General features: G+C 44.3%; 3 protein-coding genes across 3 annotated transcripts; 2 read left to right on the top strand and 1 right to left on the bottom strand.

Annotated features, from left to right (window-relative positions):
- The first annotated feature begins 1937 nt into the window (after positions 1-1937).
- si:ch211-1a19.3 lies at positions 1938-12326 on the top strand. Its single transcript, XM_041041073.1, has 5 exons — positions 1938-2386; positions 7601-7697; positions 10326-10479; positions 10914-11068; positions 11346-12326. Coding segments are annotated over exons 1-5 (735 nt in total). The 5' UTR covers positions 1938-2059; the 3' UTR covers positions 11348-12326.
- A 178-nt stretch (positions 12327-12504) lies between these two features.
- On the bottom strand, positions 12505-13198 carry LOC121183592 (cocaine- and amphetamine-regulated transcript protein-like). The gene is made up of 3 exons (XM_041040738.1): positions 13067-13198; positions 12858-12941; positions 12505-12612 (listed from the first exon to the last, which is right to left on the bottom strand). The coding sequence occupies exons 1-3, from the start codon at positions 13196-13198 to the stop codon at positions 12505-12507; spliced, it is 324 nt and encodes a 107-aa protein (XP_040896672.1).
- A 10571-nt stretch (positions 13199-23769) lies between these two features.
- Positions 23770-25579, top strand: LOC121183764 (growth arrest and DNA damage-inducible protein GADD45 beta-like). Its single transcript, XM_041041003.1, has 4 exons — positions 23770-24022; positions 24258-24359; positions 24467-24692; positions 24860-25579. Exons 1-4 carry the CDS (start codon positions 23979-23981, stop codon positions 24971-24973), a joined length of 486 nt encoding a protein of 161 aa, XP_040896937.1. The 5' UTR covers positions 23770-23978; the 3' UTR covers positions 24974-25579.
- Positions 25580-27316: the final 1737 nt, after the last annotated feature.

The raw sequence follows: 27316 nt of genomic DNA, 5'->3' as shown, positions 1-27316 counted from the left end.
TGAATTTGTCTATAAAATGTCAGAGTCCAACATGACGTCTTCTAAAGTCTCATTTTATTGGACCTTCAGTCTGAAACCTAAAGATATTCAGTTTATTGTCATAAAGTCACTTGAATTTAAAAAAAAAGTTTCAGAGAAGATAATGAAGAATCTTTGACTTAAAAGTGACTTGACAGATTTGTTGATTATCTAAATAGTTGCTAACTGATTTTCTGATCTGATTGTGTTTTGACCTGAAACACAGAGATGTTCAGTTAGTGTGAGAGAGAGAAGCTGACCTGTCATTAGCCTGCTAGCTCCTGCAGCTAATGCTGACTGTTGTGTTTATATTATTTCTTGTCTGAGTGTCGCCACAGCCCGTGAGTACAGTTCACTTCTGACCTCACCCGAACTTGCAGCACTTCCTGTGTTTGGTCAGAGGAAACGGGGTGAACGGGGGTCAGCGGGGTCTCTGTGAGCAGAGGAGTGTTTTCAGAAATAGACATCTCTCAGCAGAGTCTTCTCTTTTCATGGATGGTGGTTGTACCTGCGCACAGCTGGATCAGTCTGCACGAGCTCCAGCTGGAAACAGCTGCGTGCATCCTTAAGTCAAAACGGTTTCAACTTTGTGCAACAGTCAGTTAAAATGCTGACATGGCTTTCTTTTGGTGACGTGTTTTTCATGAAGTAGGGAGGTTTCATAAATCAGGACTGTGCTTTTCAGTGGAGGTGATTTTGTGATGTGTATATTTCCACACGTCGATGGATGAGCAGCTCTGAGTGGTCATAGATGGGCTTATTCATGTTCGCCTTGTCATGTGTGAGCTCTGTAGGCTCTGTATGCTCAGAGAGATACTGATAATATGTTGAAGAACGAAACTCTTCAGCACAGGAAATGACTTCCACCATCATTGAACATAAATAGAAACAGATCATATCAACTCGATGAAGCAGTCGTTCAGACCCATGTGAAAACTCACTGACACTTTGACTGACAGGACAAAGTTGCACCAGTTTGGTCTTTGAAGTTGGTCCACGCATTCTCAGCCTGAAGACTCTCTGAGCCTCTCACGTTGTGAACCCACTGTAAAAAAAATGATTATTGGCTGGCTTCTTTATTAAAGCAGCCTGGGTTTTTCTGACTGCATGCTTGTTGCTTCCCTGTGAAACTCCACTCTGATAGGGCGTGGTGTGGGGCTAGGCCTGGATGATTCAGGGGCCTGAATCTGCACTGGGGCCCCTGGCTTCTGCCAGGAATTACAGATGTTTATAGAGATGTTGTTTGGCCGTATCCAGGAGTCCAAAGACTGTAGCTCTGCCTGTGACTATGCTCTGAGCCAATCACAGCTCAGACAGGGGGTGGGGCCCGGTGGGACACTGGGGGGACTGGGTTCTTTGCCAACCGTGTGCCAACATGTGGCCTGAGGTCAGGAAAGAGTGAGAGTTGCTGCTGTTTTCTGACTTCGTTTCTGTCTTTTCTCTCTCCTCGTCTGTCTCTCTCTCTGGATGTGTTTCTCTCTTAGTTTCATTTCTTAGATTTCTTGGCATCTAACTTGTTTCCTGCTGCTAGAAGATCCACATACTTTCTGTGTGAGAGTTCATCCAGGTTCAGGGCTGTAAAGCTGGGAAACAGAAACAGAAAGCCTCAGTGTTCACCACACACACACACACACCTCACACATTAATGAAACTTTCCATGTGAACAGTGTGTGTGTGTGTGTTAAACCCTGCTGGCTTCCCTCTGTTGTTGCGACCTTCCTGTTGATCACTGCGTCCTCTGCGCACGATAACACTGACATGGGGAGGAGCAGGAGGGTGAGGTTTGAGGTGGGGAGGCAGTGGGAGGTGGTGTGGTGGACTGGGAGTGGGGAGGGGGTGAGGCAGGGGGCGTGGCCGAGTGCTTTCCGTCCTCCTGTCACCCTCTGACAGAGCCCCTCCCTGTGTTCTAGCCCAGCCTGAAGGGAAAGTCTAGCTCACTACAACCTGTGAGCCTCACGGATAGCAGCTCCTCGCTCCACAGCTTGTCTTCATCTTCATTACTTTCATCTTCATCCTCCTCCTCCTCTTCAGGTGCCCTCCCATGGCTGCCTCCTCCAAGTCGTCCCAGACGGTGAAGAATTTGGTGATCACCCTGCTGGTGCTTTGGTCCATCATCTCGCTCATCATCATTGTGGTGTGGGCGACGTCTCCGGACTGGAAGGGCTCAGCCCAGTGCCGCGCCGAACTGCAGGGGGTGACGGAGAAGATGGAGGGGGCCAAAGTGGTGTGGAACAAGAACAAGGTGGCTCTGGAGGAGCTGGTGGAGAAGGAGAGGGAGGTGCAGGCCCAACAGAAAGCTGAGATCCTGCTGCTGCTGGGACACCTTAACGCCACCAACGCCTCGCTGGAGGAGTGCCGGCAGGAAAACGTGAGTGACTGAGTTAGTCATGCAGTTTCACACTGTAAAAAAAAAAAAAAAAAAGAAAATCTGCTCTTTGAACAAGTCAGTCTCAGATTCAGGCTTCGATAGTTATTTATGTTAATAGGGAAGAAGTTCAGACTGTGTGGAGAGAATTCTCCTTCATTAGGAATTAGGAATAACTGTTTGCTTGAAATCATGAATTTGCACAAAAACAGTTGCATCACGTAATCATATCATTATAATGTAGTTTCACTAAAAGCTGGTGTGAGATTGTATTGAGTCACTGATCAGACCTCAGACTTTCAGGTGAACCCCGCTCCCACTCACCTGGTGCATGCTGAAATAGACGTCACTCTGTGTGCTGTAAAATCTCATAATAAAATGAAATGAAGTTTGAATAGAAATGTCCAGCGGATTGTTACACTCCAGTGAGTCATTCATTGTTTTTGGGTTAAAATTTCCCAGAAAGCTTTTCAGTCATGAGGTGTGGTTCTGTTCCGTGTCTGTCGTTAGTTGGTTGGGAACGGTGTTGATCATGTTGAATTTTTGCTTTCACCGTGAAAAACTTAGTTTGTTGGGGACTATTTTCAGCAGCGGATTAATCCACATTTGGTGCTATGGTCAGTGTTTGTGGCAACAGGATGGTGTGTGTGTGTGTGTGGGACTGAGTCAGAATAAACTACAGTGTGTGTGTGTGTTGATGGTGATGATGGAACATGTGAGCCAGTGTGACTGTGGATCACTGCTGTGTTTTGATGGATCTCAGAGCGGCTCCGAGGATCAGAGGGATCAGATATAGACCTGTTAGAGGGAGACAGTCAGAGCTGGCTAGAAGAACAGTATCACCAAATTTGTCCTTTAACGACCCTGAACAGGAGACGCTGTTTCAGGAGACAGAAGGATGAGGATTAGACTCTTAAGGACACATGGTTTTGTTTTTTAAAAACTGAAACTGAAAATAGCCTCTTTTTCAGTTGAACTGCCAAATTTCAAACCAAAGCAGCCCCGCCTTCCTCACCAATGCTCTAACAGCTTCCATGTGTCCTCAGAAAGAAGTGAAACTCACAGAGATCAATAAATAACATCTACACACATCATCGTCATCTCTGACTTTTTATATTTCAGACTCAGAGTCTAGAGACATTCAGCTTATGAAACCAAATTCTAACTATTCAGCGCAAACCTGCAGACCTGGGGTCAGCTCTGAATAGATTACTGTTTCTGTTAACACCAGTGTTTCTGATGTGAACGTCTCTGTCCTGTCCTCCCTCCTCTGTTTCCATGTTGGGAGCTTTTTTATTTTCCCTCCTGTGTAAAGGCTCTGAACAGTTTTTCCCTCCCTGCAGCCTCAGTGTTTAAACTCTGAAGAGAGGCTTTGGTTTAGTTGCTTCCAACATTTCCAGCTTCATATTCTCAGAGTTGTTGGTTGGAAAAAGTGAGTGTTTGCCTTCGCTCTCTCCCTCCTCCTCCTCCTCCTGTGGTTCATCCTGACTCATTCCTCCTCCTCCTCCTCCTCCTCTCCTTCACCTCTGCTCCACTCCTCCCTCCCTCTCTGCACCTTATTTTTTCCTCAGTCTGACTTCTTCCCTCCGGACTCTCCGACTTGTTCTTTCTGCTCATCCTGTAGACGCTTGGATATTTAGGACACGTATGTTTGTTGGAGGGAAACTCTGGCATCATGTCTGTGGGTTGTGGATGACCTTGGATCTTGCCTTTATTTTTAAAAACAGCAGACAGTGTGCACGTACACAAAGTATTTCTTGGAAAAGAAAATGCTGTTTTCCTGCTCACAGACATGTACCAAGCTTTGGCTGTTTGTTAGCGGGTACTACATTACCCAGAATTCTCGGTGAATGTTGCATTTTGACCATGCATGTATCGTGACAGGATGTCTGACTCCGTCACTCCACTGAGAAGCAGTCACTGAGCTCATGAGCCTTTACAGTTTCTCAGTCCTTGGTCTTGTGAATCGTCACCAGTGAAGTGCTGGACCAGTTCAGAGTCCACCTATAGACAGATACAGTCCAGATGGCCGACCGGTCAGTGCTGGTTCTGACACAGAGCCCAGAATAGGATTCACTTCATGTTTATATTCATCAAACGGTTCAGATTCTGCAGTTGAAAGTTTTAATTTGTGGAGCTTTGAGTTGAGATCATTCCCAGGTGTGTTGAAGCATAATGGTTAGAGTCCAGCTGAGCTGCTGATGTCAACATGCTGTCATATTTAAATATATACTGATTAAATATGTCTCTGAAATGAGCTGTAGATACTAAAGTCAGCACACCTTCATCACGTGACCATCCTCAGAGATCCATCTGAGATGAAACTGAGAAATGAAATGCCTTCAAGTGTCTTTGATCGAGTCCAGCTGCCCTCGGTTTTCATTAGCAGGTATTAGACTGACGTTTGACTTTAAGTGTGAGTCTCCTGACGTCCTCGGCCGCAGCCACAGGATGTTAATTCACACTGCACTGGAAATTTTCAGAGAAGAGCCACAGTTAGTTTTCGTTCTTTGTGCCTCCTGACCACTTCCTGTGTTCACCCGCTGCTGTTTAACTGAACTTCAGACTCAGGATTTGCTCTGTCTGTACGCAGACCTGAAACCAACACAATCATCCACTGCACCTGTCCTACAAAATAAAAGCTTTTCAGTTTAGAGCAGTTGTGTTTTCCACCTCCTGCTGTTAGTGTCAGTTTGTATCACCTGACCTCAGAGCAGGCAGCGGTCACGTTAACCCACTGCATGCTGGGTAGATATTTTACCTTTAACTTTGTCCTGTTGGCTCTAAAATATTTGCTTGTGTTGTGAAACCTGCGACAGACGATAAATCAGTGACAGTAACAGAGTTGGAGAACAGTTTTGAAGCTCTGTGCTCTCAGCTGTGAAACTTAGGAACCTCACGCGATATTTGCAGGTGTTGTGTGATATTTTCAGGGAGTGGATGTGGTTTTTGGTTTTGTTTGATATGTTTTCTCCAGTTTTATTGGAGTTGTTTCAGGTTAACCATTAATGGACAGTTTGTTTGAATAAAGGTCCTGGACCGTGTCAGAATGTGGTTTATCACAGGCTGGTTTTGACCCGCCTGACCTGGCTGAATTATATTTTTTTTCCTGTGCAAAAAACGAAACTATTTCTGGACTTGTATAAATAGAATAAAGCTATGTATCTACACTACATGGCCAAAAGTATGTGAACAGCTGCACACGTGACTGTGACTCCATGCTTATTAATGTGCTGTCCTGACTGGTTTCAGTCTGTGAGGTCCAGCACTGACTTTGGTGATCAGGTCTGGCTCATGTTCGGGTTGACGTTAGGGTCATGTGCAGACAAGGTGAGTTCCTCCACACTAGACTGGGAGAAGCTTTTCTTTATGGAGCTGACTCTGTGGATGAGGACATTTTCATGGTGAAACAGGAAAGAGACAAACACAAACTGTAGATACAAAGCTGGAAAAATCACTGTAAGCTGTAGGAAAACGGACTCAGAGTATAACACTCCTCCTTCACCAGGCTTTACAACTGTCACTCCAAAACCACATTCATCCATCAGACTGCCAGATAGTGAAGCATGACTCAAGACAACATGTCTACTCAACAGTCCAGTTGCAGTGTGCTTGAAACCGGTACAGTGGAGGCCTAACAGCTCTCATGGTGCAGTTAGAGTCTGAGGCAGCTGAAGCTGCTAATAAAAGGGAATGTCTACATACATCTGGCCAAATAATCTGTCTGTCTGATAGGGTGATGTTGGACCTGGATTGTGTTCCAGGAGCAGGCTTTGACGCAGTTGTAGTGGTCCTTGAGCACAGTCCAGGTGCATTTTTAAAAGTCACTGAAGAGGTTCCTGGGATCCTTGAGGAGGTTAAAGGTGTCTCTGATAATGTTCTGTTAGTCCTGGAGTATGTTACAGGGGCCCTTGGCAGGGATTTTGTGATTATTAAGGATATTCTAGGAGTCCTTGAAGAGGTTTTGGCAGTCTTTGAGGAGGTTAAAGACCTCCTTGAAGAGGTTTCCAGTAGTTCTTCAGGAAGTTGCACCACACAAAAGGAACAGCATGATACAGATATGGTTCCATGTGTTCATGTCATCCCTGCATTATCTACCATTCAGGAGCAACTCAGTTACAGTCTGGGTGTAGCTGTAGTCTGGGTGTAGCTTTACCTTCACTCTCAGTAATCAGTCTTTTATATTATTGTGAGGTGGCTCCCTCAGTTTCCTTCTGTGTGAGTTAACAGGAAGCTGTGGTTTGATGTTTTTTTCTTTTTCCTTAGAACAGAGCAGCACCAGCACACAGCCACTGATTGCAAATACTGAGAACGAAGCGATGGGCTTTTTTTTCACCACTTTTCCTGTTCACATTTCCTGTACATCACTTCCTGCTGAGCAGCTCCAGGTGATCAGACAGTTCACTGGGACCTGATTTCAGAGTAAAATGGATGGTCTGGACATGTCACAGTACTGATGATGAATTGATGTAATAAGGAGCTCTGCTGTCAGCACTCACCTCTGAACACTGTCGGCTCAGTACATTAGCACTGCTGCTATTAACTGTGCGAGTATGTTAAGTATAAGTTGTCATTGTAGTACATGTTATGTTGTACATATTCTGTTGCGGTTGTCATGGTAGCATGTGCCTCTCAGGGTGAAGATATTTGTTTGGATTGTTCCTTTAGTGCTGGACTCTGCTGATCTAACTTTAACTGCTGCGTTGGATGAAAGGAATGTTTGTGAAAGCTGTTCTCAGACGGAGCCGTCCTGCTTTCAGTCAGAGCCTCAGCCCTGAGAGCAGACAGCCTGGCATGGCCTGGCACAGCACGGCCCAGCTGAGCGTCACTCAGAGCAGGTTAAAGGTCCCCGTGTTCAGAAACATTTGGTCTCTGCAGAGTTCAGACCGGGATCGGTGAAGGCTCGGTACTGGACCAGAGGACAGATAAACACTGAGCGGCTGCAGAGACAGAGAGATATGTCCTAATGTGGCTGCTGAAACAGTTTACAGTGAAGATGTCTCTGTGGAGGAGGCCACAGCTCTGATGTTGTACATCTGAGAGTTTTCTCTCAGATTATTGGGCAGCGTTCACACTGTGTAATCAGCCGTCACTTCATAACGAGACATTACAGTGCTGGAAATAATGTGTGTCGTCTGTGATGCATGACTGACTTTAAAAAGAAAAAGAGTGAAAGAAAAAAAAGAGTGACGTGTGTGTGTTTGTTTCGTGCTGCAGGTCGTCCTGACCATGAACATCAGCGTCCTGCAGGAGACCATCGAGCAGCTCCGTCTGACGGAGGCAAACCTCACGGCTGAGCTCAGCCTGCAGGAAGGTAACATCACTCTGGAGGAAAACCTCCATCGCTGCTGTGAAAGGAGACTTTCTCAGGAAAGCCACCAACTGTACTCTTAGCTGGATTTCCCTCCTTGTTACCTTGACAACGTGTGAGTCAGAGTAAATAAACACACCATCGGTCAGTTTAAAAAAAAAGGTGTGTTGCTCTGCTTTGAGAGTAAGTAAAAAAAAAAATGTGACAAGTAGAAAAGAAAAAATGAAATATAAAATAAAGGAAGGAAATAATGAACAAAGGAAGGAACAGTGGAAGAGAACTGATTAAATAAAATAAAGGAGAAAAGTAAGATCATTTAAAAGGAAGGAACAAAAAAGAAACAAAGGAAAAGCTCAAAAAGAAAGATGGAAAGAAGCTTAGTCCAGTGAGAAAAGGAAGGAAAGAAATAAAGAATGAAAGCAGTTAGAAAATGATAGGGATAAAAGAAGGGATGAAGGAAAGAAGGTCTAAGAAAAAATACAAAAAAACATGTTTGATGCTTGAGTCTCATGATTGAAGGAAGGAAAAAAAACAAATAAAAACGAAGGGAAAGAAAGTGAGGATTCGTGAAACAAATGAGAGAAAAATGAAAAAGAGAGAAAGGAAAGAGGAATGATGGAATGGAAGCAAGGAAAGGAAAGTTGGAATAAAATAAAGGAAACTGGAAACTAGTCTGTAGTCCTTCACTGCAGCCTGGACCTCGGCCGCTGGTGGAAAATGTTTGGTGTAACCAGCAGCAGCCTGGGACAAACAGCAGGACTCAGTCAGGACTTTGGTATGTGGGTTTCCCTGTAATGATGTCAGGATCACAGTGCTATGCTAACGTGAGCGCTAAGAGGGGGAGTTCCTGCTCGACTTCACACAACTCAACATGGTCACAAAGTCCAGCTCCCGAAACTTTTCCCAGCCGGGATTTTCATTGCGTATTCCTGACCATTGTTTCATGTTACTCATCTTTTCCTTTTCCTGAGACGAGCATTTTCCAACATTTTGTTAAAACATTAAATCGATCAATGAGCTGATTAATTGGTAATGAAAAGAGGTTATTTGAATGGTTGATTAATCATCACAGGTCTTCTTCATCTTCATAAAAAACCTAAGTACAAGAGAAGTGATTGGAAAATGATCTATTGATGGATAATTGAATGATTAGAAGATGTTGCTTCCTCTTGTCACGAGAGTTAAAGTCATGATCAAAGCTCTTCTCAACAGCAGCTTAGTTCAGTCTCTTATTAAAACAACAGAAAAAATGTTTCAAAAATACAAATACATGAAGATTACTGGTGTGTCTCTGTCTGGTTTGACACTGTCCGTACAGAAAGATGTGAGACAAACTGAGCTGCTGGGCTGTTTCTCTGCAGGAAGAGAAAATGCATTTTCCTATGCTAACACCCTACAGACACCGCTGGGGCTCAAACAGTGGCCTGATGGGAAGTGGAGAAACACTTTAATGAAGGTGACTTCCTGCTGGGAACGGTAGTCAGGAAATGATTTGTTCCTGTATGAAGGAGATATGAGAGCAGCATTGTATTAACAGGGAGCTGCCGGCTCTGATAAACATCACTCACTGTTTAATGTGAACTCGTCAGACTTACTTTAGATCAGGAGTTTTCTTCAGATTCAGTAACAGTAAAATGAAGGAGATCTGTCCACTGAAAGGACACGTGGTTCTTGACAGTTCACTTTAATCCTTTTTTTTTTTTTTTTTTAAACAGCTGGTCTCCCTGAGATCTGGATGTCTTTCAAGACGATCCTGTGTGGACAGACTCAGAAAATTGATGAAGGAAGATCAAATAAAACAAATAATCTGACCTCAGCAGCTGATCTCTTCACTCAGTCCAGGATTCTGTTCAGGACTCTGTCTTGGACTCAGTAACTGGTTCAGATGCAGATTTTTTGGCAGTGATCTCTCTGGGACTGAATCAGAATCTGCACATAAACAAACTGAAGCAGAGAAAACAGAGGAGCTGGCAGGGAGTGGGCTCCGTGATAAGACTGAATGTTTCCTTATAAGTAAATAACAGACCTGAACCAAACTCTGCTCATTTTCTACTGGATTTACTCAGTACCACACGCTGTCATCAGAACTTCCAGTACCTCCTCCGGCTCGGATAACAAGGTGTTCCCACCCTTCCTTAGTTACTGTTGCTGTGTTGGATAACTTTGAGTCAACAGTATCACCACATCAGGCTGTAAACAACAGAAAATGGTAGTTACCTAAACAGAAGGTTTTTGATCTGACCTGGTCTCAGTCGTCTCAGGTGTCTCAAATGAAGAGAAGTGAATCGAACTCCTGCAGCAAACAGACATTAAAATGAGCCTCTGTTCTAATGTCAGTGTTGTAACTTTATATTTCCTGACTTTAATAATCAGCAGTAACTGTACAGAGGTTTGGGGGCCCTTCCAGCTCAGGTATTAAACTGTTAAAGACTAAATGTAACTTGGTGAAGTGTAAAGTGTTTCTGTACTTACACTGCACAAAAACCACTGTTTGTGTTGTCTGCGTAGCAGCAGCAGCTTCAGACTGATGTTGGAGGTGGTCGGTCAAACTGTGTCGGAACGTAACCTGAACGCGTGTCGGCTCCTGTGCTTCTCAGAGCTTTTCAGGTCTGTCTGTGTTTCTATCCTCAGCTCACATGGACATCCTGCAGCTGAACCTGACCCAGGCCCTCCTCCAGACCAACTCCTGCTTCAGTATAAGGGATGCTGTTCACAGTCAGATGCTGGCAGCTCAGATTGAGACCAAAGCCTGCGAGGCCAACCAGCAGCACCTGCAGAAGCAGCTGTAAGTGAGCGCTCAGCGACTTAATAAGAATGCTTTTTATCTCTAGAGCACTGTCCAAGAGGCTCAGATGTTTCAGAGTAAAGAACAAATGAGCCAAGAAGACCAGAACACATCATAGTTCAGGACATTAAATCTGAGGAACAGATTCATGTCAGATAAATAAAGGACTGGAGACTGGACTTAAAAACAGTCCAGTCCCAGCAGAGAGTCAGCCTCAACCTGATGTCCCCTCTCTGAGTCTGTTCAGGTGACTTACAGTAAATAATGGTATCACATGAATGGGGTTTCACGCTCACAGTCAGAGGCTCAGTCAGGCAGATATCAGATCATTCCACTAAAAATGGAAATGATGACAGCAGCTCAAAGTCAGATCCAGGTCTGAGTCCCTGAGCAGGATCAGGACCCTCACCCCGTCTCTGTTTGTGCATTCACAGTCAGAAGTGTAAAGCCAAGCCTGAAGCTGCTCAGCAGACGCCGCAGCAGGACCGCCCCCCCATCTCCAATAACAACAAGAACTCCGCCCCCTCGACCCTCGCTGCTGTTCCCGTGCTGTTGCTGCTCGTCTGCAGCTCTCTGCATCTGATAACCTGTGAGTACCGACGACACCTCTGTCCCAACACACTGACAGTCACAGGACTCCGAATCTAAGGCACAATGAAAACCAGCAGAGACCACAGCAGTCCCCACAACAACCAGCAGCCAGCAGGGGGTGCTGATGAGTAGTATCCTGCCTCTGAGAACCTATCACTCCTGTCAGTTTAAATCCTGAGGCTCTGAAAAAGCAGCTTTAAGGTTGTTAGAGTGTTAATGGAGGACTTACTAAGAGTGGTGGTATTAATGTGTGTGTGTGTGTGTTGTGTTTTCAGGAGTTCAGGTGGCGTGTAGTCATTTCAGGGGTGAGCACTGTGGTCCAGGACAGGGGCGGAGCCTGGACGGACTTCATGACTGCTGTACAAACTTCCTGTCTACGCAACAAACAAACAGATCGCTGTGGAGACGCTGACATCATCATGCTGTCGTATGATTGGACACAAACTTTGCTTTGAGTGGAACAGCTGATTTCTACTCTCTCTGGTTTCTACTCTCTGTCACTGGTTTCTACTCTCTGGATTTTACTCTGTCTCTGGTTTCTGTCTCTGGTTTCCTGTGTCTGTGTGTGGATGGAGGATTTTAAAGGAACCTGGTTCTCAGCTGTACCAGCAGTCCTCTGGACTCTGTGGAGAGAAACAAGCAGCTGACAGTCAGTTTTCCTCATCAGTTAATGATCAAACAACGTGAATATGGGCAGATACTGATCGATCATCGATGACTGACCATCCCCAGCTTCACTCTTTATCCTCACAGCTGTAAAGTCAGGCCTGATCTGAAGCTCTGATCCAGATCAGGTTTTATCAGTCGGGTGTAACCCTGGTCAGAGTGCGAGTCAGTCACTTTCTTCTCTTGTAGTTTTTCTGTGTCTTTGTGACTTTTGTGCTTTTGTGACGTTTAACAAACGACAGACTCACAGCTTGAAGCTTCATCACTGCAGAATGACGACAACTCCACTTTTAGAAGCTTTTTGAATTTTATCTGATGCTGGTTTGGGATTGATTTTTTTTTTTGGTGGGGTGGGGAGAGTGTGTGTCGGGGTGGGGGGAGGTCAGAGGACGGGTGAATATGTTAATGATAAATAAACCTGAGGAGTTTGTAAGACAGTGTTTTCTTTGTTCCAGATTTTGAGCCTGATCTACTAAAAGGTCAAAGTTCAGAGTTAAACTTCAGCAGCTTCTTAACATAAACACATTTATTCAAACACTGAGGTGATTCAGCTCCACTCTGACGCACGAGGACTTTTATTCTGACACTTTTACTCCACTTATCCGCTGATGTTACTTTTCAGATGAAGATTTTAAATGGAAAAGAAACAGAAGTTTATAAAACAGTTCCCAGTATTTCACACGTCTCCTCGTTTAAAGAATAAAAAACACAGACAAGTGGAGTTTTTAAAAACCTGCCTTTATTTTGAAGGATGTCTGTGTCGCAGCTTTACAGACATTTGAGGACGCTGAAGTTACAGACGGTTCCTCTGGGACAACCACACAGCTTCCCAATCCTCGAACCTTTACGCACCGCACACTGTTCACCTGCATCACACTGACACACACACACACACACACACACACCAGGACAATCAGTCTCATGTGTGACAATATTAATATCTAACTCATGTCTGCAGGAAGTTTCCACAGTGAGAAGCAGAGCTGTTTTCTTCATTTGGGACCAGATCGAATCGAAGGTGCCAACATGACGGGAAACCCAAGAACACATGAAACTCTGACTGAACAGATGCAACAAAGAAAGAGACTGTGCTTTGTTGTATGAAATATAAACGCTCTTACCAAAGGAAGCCAGCCGAGTTTCTTCTCAGATGACGGCAGCTGTTTGCTCTTTAACTTCTCCAGAACTTCCTGTAGCGCTTCGATCTGTGGAGGAAACGGAGGCTGAAGATTTAAAGAACCAAAAAAACAACAACCACAGACTGCACCTCACACACTGCCACCGTCTCTTCATCTGATCATCATCAGTGCCTCATCACATCCTGACTCACCAGTTCCTTCTCCTCCTGTGTCTTGATGGCATCATCCTCAGGTGATCGCTCCTCTATCAGCTCCTCACAGCTCCCCACAACAACCAGCAGCCAGCAGGAGGCGCTGAGGAGCAGCATCCTGCCGCTGACCATGGTGCTGATGGACTCGGACCGGGCTGAGGACGTTGAGGGACGCTGACGGAGGCTGAGGGAGGTTCAGGCTGTGGCTCTGGATACTGAGGCAGAATCTCTGACAGGAGGGTTTATATCTGAGCAGCTCTGATCTCACTTTGCCAATATTTATTCACTGATAATGAGACCATGAGCCGAGTGACCTCTGAGGTCAGCGGGGAGAGGAACCTCTGCTCCTTCAAACAGGACGTGACGGCAGGAGTTTGATTTTTAAAGCAGCATCTGTGATTTTCAGCTGCAGTTTAAAACGCTGCCCTGCTCCCGGCGGACAACGCCAAAATAAAGCAAGACTTCAGAGGACCCGTTCAACACCACACGGAGGGAAATGTAATACCTGTCCCAAGGTCACACTAAACGCTGAGTTTATTTAAGTTTTCACTAAAACCTGGAGCTGTCTACTGACTGTGCGGAGGACACGTCTCCTTAGTTGTCACTGCCTACAGGAAGCGAGACTTTCGTTAATGACAATTAAGACTGAATTCAACACTTTTTAAGACTTTAAGACCTGCGGATACCAAGTGGCCCGCGACTAATGGTTACAGGCCTAAATCAATAAAAACCAGCCTGAGCCTGACAGGAAGAAGTCTGCAGGGTCTGAGAGTGTCACCGTCCACGTCACAGGAAGTTTTAACAACATCCTCATGACAGACAAGGTCAACGTCTCATTAAAATGAGAGGGTCATTCCCACCACATGATGGTGAAAACAGTGAGAATGTGCTGGTGCACTGAGTGATCTGAAAAACACAGACACACATGGTTCACAAACTGTGGCCTCCTCAGACCCCGACTCCCTGCACCTGTTCACCAGGACCTGTGTCATCAAGCTGAACTCAGAGTTTCTTAGCATGAAAACAAACGAAGTATAACTAAGTATTTCAGTCCCTGAACTTATTGACATTTATTTCACATTTGTGTGAGGACCTCCGAGCTGTGTACAGTACATATCATTCCTGTTAATATACTGAAACCCTTAACGTGACCTGAACCCATGTATGGACTGTTGAACAGGCTCAGGGGCCCCCCGACCCCTCGGGCCCCTGTCAGACTGACACAAAGAAGGAAGAATGTTTGATTGATGATTCAACACACAGGGAGCTCTTTGCTCCAAATTCCTTCATTTCATTTTTCTAACAGCAGAGTTTTCACTGATTTACTGAGCGACACTGACGCTCTGTTCAGAAGCAAACCAAAAACATTTCACACGCAAACATCTCTGAACATCTCAACACAAACTGAAGAACTGCCTTTCAGTGAAAACATTCAACCACAAACTCAACAAAGGCATTTTAAAAATATCACAAAAAGAAATGTACACCTGCACTGTGGCTGAAAGATGATGGTCCCAGCAGCATCTTGTCCCGTAAGTCTCTCTGGCTCTAAAGCAGGAAGTAAAAATGTATATAAAAAATAAATAAATAAATATGTAAGACGAACAAAGTCACTCAGTTTTCAGATTCTGAACTCGTCATAGGGAAAAATTCCTCTTAATGGTGCCAAGTCACTGAGGATAAGTCAAACCTGATGGATTAAGACTGAGTTTTAAAAGGTGGAGATATCCTGAGTCCAAAAACACTGGATCCTACATTTCCCATAATGCACCTGATTATAGTCTGATTCCTGTATCAGGGAACTGATGAGCATGTGGAAGCTCACTGAAGCACCGTGTGAACTCCGGTGAGGATGAATGAACCTGTACCTGTGATGTCGAGCTGTGATTCCCTCCTCAGTCTCTGAAGCTTGACCTGAACAGCTGCTGAGCCTGAAACACATTTACACACATCAGTACAAACACACACACCAACTCGGCCAAATACAATCAGGCTATGAAGACACGTGAGGAGGAGATGCAAGCAGCTAGTGATGAGCGGCCCAAAAGTAAACAGATGGCACAGCCAAGGATTGCTGGACACTCGCTAGTTGAATTAAAAAAAGCAGAGGGTGGCAGGAAATTGCGGACGCGGTCACGTATTGTTTGGCCAAAGATATGATGACAATTCAGACAGTGGAAAAAGCGTCCCGGGTAGAAAAGACATCTTTGCCTGCGATGTATGAAGCATGCCGCAACAAACTGCCAGCTACGCTGTCATCGATGGAGTTTTTTGCCTCTACGACAGACATGTGGTCGAGCCGAACCTCCGAACAGTACATCAGCCTGACCATTCATTACAAAGGCAACGACTGGAAGCTGCACAACTCCTGCCTTGAAACAAGTTACTTTCCCGAGGATCACACAGGAGAAAATACTGCTAGTGGTTTAAGGGACTTGAGTCATGGAATCTACAAGAGGACAAACGTGTGTGTGTAACAACAGACAACGGGGCCAATGTTGTCAAAGCCATCTGAAGTTGCGTCTGTGTTGTGTCTGCCAGCTGGATGGCTGTACAGTTTCAGCATTAACATTTAACATGCTTCATTTCAGAGTATACCCATTTATACCCTGATACTGACCATGTAGTTGCCGGTGTGGAAACCCCACATGTACCAGAGCATCAAGGTGCTGAAGGAGGTGTCGACTCCCGGGGAGCCACCGGACTCTCTCCCTCCAAACATCCAGGGAGGAGGAGGGGGAGGAGGAGGGATGAAGGACAGCGGGTCCTGGAGACAGAAACGCTGTGTCAGACTGATCAACAGAGAAAATGACCACATGAATCATCTGTTTAACAAGTGTTACTGAGTCAGCTTTACCCCTGAGGATGACTGACAGGGAGGAGGAAACGGAGGGAAGAGAGGGAAACTGTTATTGGTCAGTTTCTCTGCTTCATTTCTCTGCTGGTGTCCTCTCCTCCTCTCTGCTGCTTCTCCCTCCTCTTTACTCTGATGACTGGGCCTCTCTTTAACCTGCTCACAAAAAAAAATACATCACGTCAAATATCTGTGACAACAAAAACCTCTGCACACTTAAGAAATACAATCTGACAGCTTTACTGGAGAGAACAGTACAACTGGTCTTAAAAAAAAAGCAAGAGCAGAGCTGAAACCATGACTGGATACGAAAAAGTGATTTGAGATGTGGCTCCTTCTTCTAACTGGATGATCTTAAATGAAATCCCTTTTTACTTCTTATTCAAACAATGTGAAGACGATACCTGAGGCTCTGGGAAAATACGAGCAGCGTTTGTTGTTACTGTTTGTCATTTCATACGTTTTATACATGACTAAATGAATCAAAAGACTGATTCATTAATGAAGAAAATAATCATTAGTTGTGGTTATTTCCAGCATGGATTCACTGTGCTGCACATTAAAAACCTTTAATGTGATAAATCAGCTCAGCTCAAACTCCAGGTTCACCCGTTTCATACCACTGGCACCTGAAGAAATGCTCCTGAACACTGAATCATCTTCAGCACCACTGATTCCCAGTCCTCATCACCACTGATGGAGACTCACCCAGGAAAGGTTCTGCTGATTGTCCCTCCATGCTGACCTCCTCTCTCCCCCTCTCTCCCCCTGGTTCTCCCCTCTCCTCCAGTCAAAGTGATTGCTGGTTGAACTTGACTTCCAGCTGCTGCCCTGCTGGATCCACACACATGATTCTCTGTCAGGAACCATCAAATGTTTCAGGAGGCGTTCAAGATCCCTCAATGTTCTGTGGCCTTCAAAGTGCTGAACAGCAATTGGATCACACATGATAACTGTCTCTGATTGGTTTTATTCTGTCAGAAAGTAAAACCATGCTGCAGCTGAAGCAGGTTGCATGGTGAGTCAGTTCATCACCAAAGCAGGAAATCCTCCTGAATGATCTGCATGCTACTAGTCACTGATATTCTACGTCCAGAAAAGAAGAGCTTGTTCAACAACATCTCTCTATCACCCTCCTACGGCCCTCCTACGAGATGATAATACCTGGCCCTAAGCCAATCTGAGTTTGAGACCTGGTGTAAAGGTTAACTGTTACAGTATGTGGTGGAAAATCAACACAAGAGACACATTTCAGTCAGGTTTGATATGAGCCCCAGGTCCTGCTCCAGGTATTTACCTTGGTGGCAGCTCTGCCTCGTCCATGGAGCTCATCAGGGCTCAGCAGGCTGCTGACATCCTGTTCCTCCTCGTTGTTGTAGTGGTCAAATCGAATACGGCACCGCTGACCCTTGACCCACAGAACCACAGCCGGATAAACCAGACCATCTTCTGAGTACACTGCCCGACACCGAGAACCACGCCTCCATTCCTGAAACATGAACACCAACAAGATATTTTGTGTTTTTTAGGGCCCTCAGTTTGAATTTTAGATCTGGGCTTAATTAATGACATCAGGTGGCGTCCGTAGTCAGAAGCTAAAAATCTGAGCTGAAGTTCCATGATCAGAACAATGATTTAATCTTCTCATTTACTCGACTGGCCAATAAAGTCCTAGAAAGCAGCCAATCATTTTACATGGGTGGTGCGAGATGGACGTTACCTGAGAGCTCTGTCTCTGTGTGGGCGGTGCAGCTTTTGGTCTTTGGAGCACGCTCAGCTCCACGTCCTCCTCATTACCGTAGCCGTTGAAACAAACTCTGCAGCGGTCTCTGTCCAGAGACACCACCGTTGCTGGATACATCTGCCCGTCCTCTGACCACACTACCTGACACTGAGCTCCAACCACCCACTGACAGAGAGAGAGAGAGAGAGAGAGAGAGAGAGAGAGAGAGAGAGATGTGACCTGACAGTTTGAATCACTGCATGTAGACAGGACTGGGTATTACTTGGATTTTTTGATACTAGTGATCATATGATGAGTTTAATTACTAAAAAAAAACCTTTTTAGATACATCAGACGAAGTTGTCAAGTGAAAAGACACGAAAATGGAAACAAATGCTGGTCCTTCAATCCAACAGGTTAGCCCAGTTCTTCATATAAGAACTGGCTTTACAGACCTATCCTGACCTGTCTGTGCAGTCCTTACCTTTGGCTCAGAGGTGGAGGTTTCAGCTGCAGATGGACAGACTGTCTGTCTGTCCTGCCAGCTGTCTTCCTTCTCTGTGATGCCCATCTCCTCTGAGGCTGCACATTCTGCCAGCTTAACATCCTGCACAGACACAAATCCAGAATGAAAACACATCATTGCATATAAAATATTGCAAAATAGAAACATAAAATTAAAACATAAAATTTTGAAGGAACCTCCAGTAAAAGCCTTTGGTCATTCTTTATCACGTATAGTCAAAGTTTAATAAGGCCGGCAATTCAAAATAGCCAGAATTTTGAATAGAGTTTGGTTGAGTGTTCTGTCAGAAAAATGCTGTTTATAGTTTTGTCGCTGCCTATTGACAGCCCGGGGAACTTACAGTTACACAAGTAGCTAGTTATTTTCTTATGTCTGCAACAGAACGTAAATATATAACCTTTGACACGTACCTGTGATATTTTCAGGGTGTCTTCAAAAGTTTCCACGAGGGAGGTGTCCTCTGTAACAGCCGCCGAAACGGACTCCACCTGCAGGAGAGCAGGTGAGAGTTAGCCAGTGATGAGTCCCCTTAGTTAATGAACAAGCTAAGCGAAACCTAAAATTACCAACTAACCTCGGAAACGTCAGATAACCCGACCGCTCCGTTTGACTGTGCTGATTAAGCGCTACATGTGTGGCTAACTCGGCAGCGAGCTGTTTAAAGTTACCTGGCTAACGGTCGTTTTTCAATGAACACAAATTATTAATTAAGTAATAAACACGTACCGGCCCCACGGCTCCGTGGATGATTTCTGTTGTTTCAATCATTGCTGTAGGCCGTAAAAAAAAAAAAAAGAAAAAACATCAAAACAAAACAAAAGAAACTATAATTTCACAAAAGTAAAGATTTAACCGCGATAATCAGTCACCAACATCACCTGTCAAGTTAACCTGGTCCGAAGAGAGCGCTTCCGGTCGGACGTTTGATAAAAAAATTTCAAAATAAACCTTTTCCCTCCACATTTCAGAAGGAAAAACATTACTTGGGAACTGTGCGCCTTTTATTTACATATGTGAACGATGAAAAGCTACAGGTGTCCTCATTTTTAGTGTGTTTTCAGACTGAGAAGCTGAACTTTCACCACAGATTCACAGAGTGGAGAGAAAATTTAATGAACCATAACCTTCACTAACCCGTTCAGGAATTTTAGTTTATTTTATTATTGTTTAGAAAGAAGTTTATTGTTGTGATGTGGCACACTTTATTTGAACGTCAAGTTGTTTGTATGTTGTTTAAAAAAACGTTGATTAATAAATATCAAATTCATTCGTTTGCAGACCAGAGTAATAGACGCAAAGCTTTCCTGGTGTGAAGCAGTAGTTTGTGGTATTAAGCTCTGGAGAGGCCCTGCGGGGGGCCCCCTGTTGACCCCCACTCTAAATGTCACGTTCATTATTTCCTCAGGAAACCAACCAGCAGCCTAAAGCTTAATGATTAGTTGATGAATCGATTAACTGAACTGAAAGAAAATTAAGTGGAAACAATATTGATGACTGATTGATAGCTTGAGCCAAAAATTCAATAGTAAAAGCTTCTCTCTCTTCTCCACAGACCGTGGCTTTTTCCTAGTTTTTCAGTTTGAATACACTCAGAATCTTTTCATTCATTGATCAATCAACCAATTGTTGAAGAGAATATTGATAGTGAAAAGCCTCACAGTTCTCCTGTGGTGGAGTCATAGTGAGGTTTTCTGTAATTTGATAAAACACAGCTTTACAACAGAATACAATCTGTGTTTTTTCATATCGCCGTGTGTTTTTTTTGTCTTAATGTATTTAATGTTTCTTGTAAAGCACTTCATGTTGGCTTGTTGTTGAAATGTGGAAAAACAAAAAAAAACCCTGAAATCAAAATCAGCCTGAAAAGAAAAACCCAGTAAATATGTTAAACAGCAGCTGAGGATTTGCTGAACGGCCTTCACTGATGTAAGCTCATTTAAATTTGCAATTTGCAAGAGACTGTAACATTCTACAAGAATGGACTGGTCCTTTAACATCATTGTCCTCTGTTTAGTTTCTGCTCAGTCTGGGTTAAACTTTTTAGTTTAAGTTTTTAGTTAAAGTTTCCTCACAAAGAATTTATTGCTAATAGACAAAGACACAAGCAGCTAAAGTCTGTTCAAAGTTTGAATTAAAACATTTTTGAATTAAAGTCTGTGTCAAGAGAAGAACAGAAATCTTTAAGAATTTGTTCCATGTTTATTGTTTGACAGTAAAAAAAAAAATCAGGCTGATGAAAATGTGAACCCCACAGTTAACATTCTCAAGAACACAGAGACAGTGTATTCTGAGGAGCAGTGATCAGTCCTCTAAATGAACCACCAGACTGTGAAGAAAAAAACAGTGATTTAAGGACGTGTGAGGTGGAAATGAGGCTGAGAGCTGCAGGAAAAACTGCAGACTGAGGATGAGTGTAAACCAGCAGGAGAGTTCACACACATACACTCACACATATTAGCTGATGTGTGTATTGTAAAATTAAAGCTGTCATTAGTCGGTTTGTGGATTCTGAAATTCACTTCAGTTTATTTGTGAAATTTGGGATTTTCTGCAGTAAATTTACAATAACAGGAAAAATACACATGAAACACCTTCAAACTGAAATCTAGCTTTACTTTAAAAGTCCTTTAAACTTTAAAGTTGAAAGTCATCAAATCTTCAATCTTGTTTCTTTCAAATTAAATGTAACCTTAATCAAAGTTTCATTTTATGTCTTAAAACCAATTAAACTAAAGTTTTATGCCTAAAAACCACCTCAAACCTTTATTTTAAACTTTAAAGCTTCTTCAATTTTAATTTTGGAAAAAACACTGAAACCACTAAAACTGAATTTTTACACATTAAAACCTTCTTAAATGTTAATTGTATACCCAAACATTTCTTTAAATTGTATTTGTACATAAAGTAGAGAAAGCCTTTTAAAAAGCTCCTCAAACTTAAGTCTCATCTTCTTACACTTTTTTTTTATATACCTGGAAGTCCCTCATATGACTCCTCTAAAACATTTTTAAGAGCCTGCAGAAATGTTTGGAGACTAGTATAAAATATTCTTGTTCAAAACTTTTCTATAAAGAAGTAAATTTTTCAGCTGCAGAGTTTCTACCAAACTCTGCAGCTGAAAAATTTCTCTGATGAACCTGAAACTTTCTTTTGTTAACTTTAATAAATCAATGAACAGTGATCCTCCAATCAGTCATCAGTGAAGCCATTAACACTGTATCAATGGCATCATGTGATCAGTAGTTTCGTATTAAAATCCCAGAGAGTTTAAGACCAAGGTATTGATCATGATCACTGATTGATTTCATCAAAGCTGCAATGGGTCATGGGATCAATTTACATCCCATCAGCACTTCACACTTTTCATTAATAAAAGCTGTGATTGGCCGTTAATGAGCCTGATTAACTTCTGATGTCAACCCTGTGATCAATAATCAATCAGCCCTAAAACACCTCATTTATCCTTCAATGTGTTTCATTCCTCCATTAAATCCAGATGACACTTCATGTGGCTGTCAGTGTGTAAACATCAAGGACTCATGAGTCACTGAGTGATTTTCCTCATGGTGTTTTAAATGTGAAATGAGTCATGAAATGATCCCTGATTGAAATGAAATGGACTCATGTGACTGAATCCATCAGATTAAAGGCCCTCAGGGGTTTTGAGGCTGAAAAAAATTCTTCCAGTGAGAAATAAGGTTTTGTTTTGAAATTTTCACTATTACAGAAATAAGTGTGGCACTTTTAAAAGGTGTTTTCCAAAAAATAATTCCAAGTCCATGTGTTCTCATGCAGCAAAATAAATAAATAAATAAATAAATCAGAAAATCATTGAATCACTCAGTCCCATTTATTGGCTGCACAGCAGAGAAAAGGAAAAATAAAACACAAAGCTCATAAACACATAAATATATTCAAAAGTAAATGAGTGAAAAGCTGTTTAAAATGAGTCATAAAATATCAAAGGAAAAATGGAAAAAAATAAAACAGGGCAGTTAATTTAAAAAGAAAATATCTTCAGAAATAAACTGAACCAGGTGTTGCAGCAATGAAGAGAATGAAAGTCGTCCTGTATGAAGTGTCTTTGACCAGCAGGGGGCGCAGTAAGACCACAGAAACATCTGTCTCCATTGCTCTGTGAAGGTAAATAAACAGCCCTGTAAGGATAAGGTGAAGATCTAGTCCATCAGTAAAATCAGGTTTTCTTCTGCAGGTTTTTAAGAAAGCATTTCAACCATCAGTTTGAACACATTTTTCTGGGACTGATCCTTATCATACAGAACGTTTAGTCAAAAGCTTCCTGGACTCAAAACCTGAATCCTTCATTCCTTCAGTCCCTTAAACTTCATCATTGTGTTAATATTAAAATTATTTCAATCGTAAAATAAGTCAAAATTATTTTATTTTCTTTTCGGTTTCACATCAGCAAACCCCTCAAAGATCCACCAGAGTCCCTTAAAGTCTCCCTGAAACCTCGAAAACTCCCTGGACCAACTCCAAAACTTTTAAAGATTCATGAAACTGTTTTCAGAAACCGTCAGAACTCCCCAAAACTTCTTCACCGCTCAGCAAAGCGGCCTTTGACAGGCCTGAAATCCCCTTTTGATGAACCCTGAAACCTTCCTAAGGACTCTCCAGGACTCCCCCTCTGCATGTGCCCCAGCTCAGGCAACCGGTTTTGCAGAGAGTCATGGTCTAAACTCCGGCGTGTCCCAACATGTCCTGCTGGTTTCACTACTGCTGCAGTGGGCCGATAGGGGGCGTCTGAGACCTGGTTTTACACTGCAGACAGTGTAGACCAGGTCTGCAGCGTCTGATCATTAAGGGAGGATAAGAGCACACATCTGTGATCTTTACATGTGCAGTGAACATACGAAACGTATGTGCACTCATTCAAATGAACGCCTCTGTCACGGAGGTCTGGCCGGGCTGCAGCTCAGAATAGAAACTGTGCAGACAAACACCACTGTCATCTGAGTTTCTCCTGAAATCCACCTCGTGCAAATCATTTCTCATCCTTTATTTCTGACTCTCCTCTTGCACAACCCACAGCCAGGCCTGTTACACAATGCTGAACCTGCCCTGCTCCCCCGCTCGTGCTCTGGCACGGGGCTGGTCACCTGCTCCAGCTTCCCTTCTGAACTTCTGCAAGAACCAGACTCCTTTTAAAAAATAATTACTTTATGCATCGGCCATATCTGTCTCTCTCTCTGTCGCTCACTCAGTGTGTGCGTGTGCGTTTGTGTGCGTGCGTGCTTTCGTTCGGCTGTGATCCGGGTGGATTCTGCTGCCCTCCCCCCGTAGACCTGCACCAGGAACAGATTCTGGGAGCTGGGAGAAGGCGCGGGGACGAGTATCAGGAAATTCCTCCACTCAGAAAGAAACAACTCCCAGTAAACAAACTGGGAGAGGGAGGGGGAGGGAAAAGCGGGGGAATCTCCGAAAACACCCACGTGGGATCTCCAACGTCTGCTGCCCGTTTAGCCAATGAGCGCAGAGTACGGGGGATCTATTGACAGCGGTGGACCAATGAGAGGTCGAGAGACCGCGCGTTGTTACGCCCACTGCGGAGAGCCAGAATAAAACCGGGGAGTTTCGGCTTTCGGAGGCAGAGCTGTCTTTACTTACTCACGGACTCACAGATCACGGACTAATCCCTGAATTGTTCCTCTTTTCAACGGACTCTGTACCGATCTGGATTACCGCTTGTTGGGACTTTACTTCGGAATTGTAACGGGACAGCAGCCTCTCCGCGCTGTGGATATTTCTTCTTATCCTGGATCTTGTGGATTATTTGACTGAGTTAAACATGACTCTGGAGGAAGTGGTTGGATCCAACAGCACCGAGAAAAAGTAAGTTTCTGTTGCGTTAAGCTCGTGACTGATGCGTAATTGCGCACAGGCACGAGGCTGCACGATCACATTTGAGTCCAGGTCTGAGTGCAGGGTGTAAGACCTGATCCTGGGTCATCTTTAACAACGTTAATCTGAGAGTGTATGTGCAGGTGTCAGTCAGGGTCTGTGCAGCTTCTGTGAGCTCGCTCCGCCGGGTTTGCTCATGTTTCTAACCGCCTCTGTGTCTCTGCAGGATGGAGACGGTGACTCAGGCTCTGGAGGAGCTGCTGGTCGCAGCTCAGCGGCAGGACTGTGTCACTGTGGGAGTCTACGAGTCCGCCAAACTCATGAATGTGTAAGTATGAGTTTCACTTCTTATCCGCCGCTTCAGCACCGGTTTATCCTCTAATACCACAACGTGATGGTGCTGATGTTAACTGGGTTTGCCCTCCTGTCCTACAGAGATCCGGACAGCGTGGTCCTGTGCATCCTCGCCACTGATGAGGAGGACGAAGATGACATTGCGCTGCAGATCCACTTCACGCTGCTTCAGGCTTTCTGCTGCGACAACGACATCAACATCCTGCGGCTGTCCGGCATGAGGCGGCTGGCTCAGGTGCTGCAGGAGGAGGACACCGAGGACAGCAACGGCAACGAGCCCCGAGACCTGCACTGCATCCTGGTCACTGTAAGTCCACATCTCCGCGTTTACTGCAGCGCTGCTATTGAATGAATCTTTAATGTTGCTTAAAAGTATTTTTCAAAACGGGTGAAACATTTATCTTTTGCACAATGAACATATTTGTAAATGTAGACAGATAGATGAATGAGCCTAACCGTCCATCCTCCTTTCAGAACCCTCCGGTGCAGCCTCTGCAGTGCCAGGCCCTGCAGGACGTCAGCAGCTTCTGTAAGGAGAGCCGCGGCAGGAACCAGTGGGTTCCTTGCCTGGAGCTGCAGGACCGCTGAGCCGCATTGGACCGAGCCGAACCGAGTCAGACCGCTACGGAGCGGTGAGAAAGTGTGGAAATAGTCCAAACTGCCGTCCTCGTGCAGAAGAGGAGTAACGGCGTTTGAGTGAAGACAGAGACCGGACCGAACCAGGGCCTACCTGCTGCCTTATTGGGGGATTGAGTTGGCCAGGGGCGCGTGAGATACCGGTACCGGACGGCTTGTGAAAGCGGACCGGACTGAGTAGGAGGCTCCAGGTCCTGGAGCTGCTGAGAGGGGAAGATTTTTAATGAAACGTCACGTGCTGTTTGACAGCACTTGGATGTCACGTGACTGAACTGAACCGGCGAATGAATGATTGAATGACTGAACTGAGGAGCAGCACCTGAAGCTCCGGACCACCTGAACCGCAGGTGTTGCAGGTGTTCTGCTCACACACAGACTGATGCCAAGATGCAGAGCATTAGACGTCATGTTGTAGTATTTCCTGTTGTAAGTGACGCAGTTGAAGTGCACACAGGTGCACACTGATGTCACCCCAGTATTTAAACAAACCAGAGCTAATATATGAGTGAATCCACCTGCTGATGTTTTCTATTGATCAATAAATTATTGAAGGAGAAATGACTGATTCCTGAGTGGTTCATCCTGGAGGAGTGTGTGTGTGTGTGTGTGTGTGTGTGTGTGTGTGTGTGTGCGTGTGTGTGTGTATGTGTGTGACTAATCTGATCTGTCCTGACACACAACTGTACCAAACCCCATTTAATCATCTCTGAACTGGTTCCCTGTTCATTTTAGAGTGGGCTGTTAAGATGAGAGAGTGTCCATGTACTTGTGTGCCATGTGTGTAGGTTTGGGTGCTGTGTGAAATGTTTGTGTGGTGCTACAAAGAAGCTGGAAGAGGAACATAGATGGTTACTTGAGGAGTGTGTTGGTTGGTATGGCTGTCAGTATGTGTTCTGGTGTGTCTGTCTCTGTGGGGGCCAGTTTGAGTTTTACACCTCAGAAGTGCAGAGTCAGTGAAGACCCTGAAGGACTGACTGTATGTTCAGACCTGGTTTTAAGGCCCAGGTTAGAATCCAGTTTAGATCAGGGGTTGGGGATCAATTATGTCAGTGACTGAATATCTGTCCTCTCAATGTGGGGGTTAAACTGGTTCAGAGGGTTTCTGAGAAACCAAAAGAAACCAGCTCCTTCCAGAACACCATAGGGGAACTCACAGCGTGCAGCAGTGGTGGGGGTGGCGGTGGTGGTAGGGTGGGGGTGTCCCTCTGTCACCGACTGTGAACACCATCTGCAGTACAGTGTTGACAAAGCTGTAACCTTGGAATGACAAGATAAGAAATGAGTCACTTCAACTGACTCACATTAGCCTTTTTAAACAGCTTCATTATGCAGAGTCTCTGCAGACTGAAGTCCGAAAACAAGCATTTCATCATCAGCTTCATCAGGCCATGTGTTTGACAGGGGACAGAGCTTAGAATGTGCTTTGTCCAATCTACAGAAAACTGAGGACAAGACATCAGTGTGTGATTTCTAAACCAAAAAGCACCATCTAAGCTCTGAAGCTCAGTAAAGAACGTTTGCCTCACAGTCCTGGTCTGTTTGCTCATGTTTTCTATCACATTTGAAATAATCTGACTCACAAGAGGAACCATGAGTCTGTGAGACAAAGTAGGGTCAAATGCTACAAGTCTTTACTCAGGCTGTTTTAAAGTCTCTGTGATGGAGTCCAGTAGTTTCTCCTGCAGCAGTGGAGCAGAGTCTGTTATGGAGCTGAACCTGACTCATATGCAGAACCATTCCTTCACTTCCTCACCTCCAGTGGGGTGCTTTATAACAGCACACCTGTCTGGTTGTACTGCCCCTCCCCCATCCACCCATCCTGTGCTGCTGTGGGCTGAGGGGAGGTCAAAGAATCAGTTTTAGTGAAGGATGGGTTCAAGCTTCTTTTCCTGTGATGGTGAAAACCACAAAAAGAGGCCGACACACATCCAGCAATTGTTGTATAAAAAAAAACAAAAAAACAACACAGTTTCTTTCTCAATTCCTGCACATCTGTAAAACATCTGTAGCTTATTTTAGATCCATTATAATCTAACGTCTGTACAGCTCCATGCAGAATGAGAGCAGAGCATCCTGGCAGAGCAGTCTGGATGAAAGAGCTGCACGAAGGAGCATTTCTGCATCTGACTGTTAGAAGCTGAGGTGGGATTTAACTGTAGAGTCAGAGGTGACGCAGATCACAGCATGTTTCTATCAGCTGGCTTCAGTTTGTTAGAGAATAAAAAGAGCCTGCCCCAAAAAGACAGCAGTGTGTGAGTGTGCGTGTGTGTATGTATGTGTGTGCGTGTGTGAGTG

Source organism: Toxotes jaculatrix, chromosome 6, assembly GCF_017976425.1.
Source record: "Toxotes jaculatrix isolate fToxJac2 chromosome 6, fToxJac2.pri, whole genome shotgun sequence".
In the NCBI taxonomy this organism is placed as follows: domain Eukaryota; kingdom Metazoa; phylum Chordata; class Actinopteri; family Toxotidae; genus Toxotes; species Toxotes jaculatrix.
Note: the sequence above shows the minus strand (reverse complement) of the source record. Positions and strands in the feature narration are given on the sequence as shown.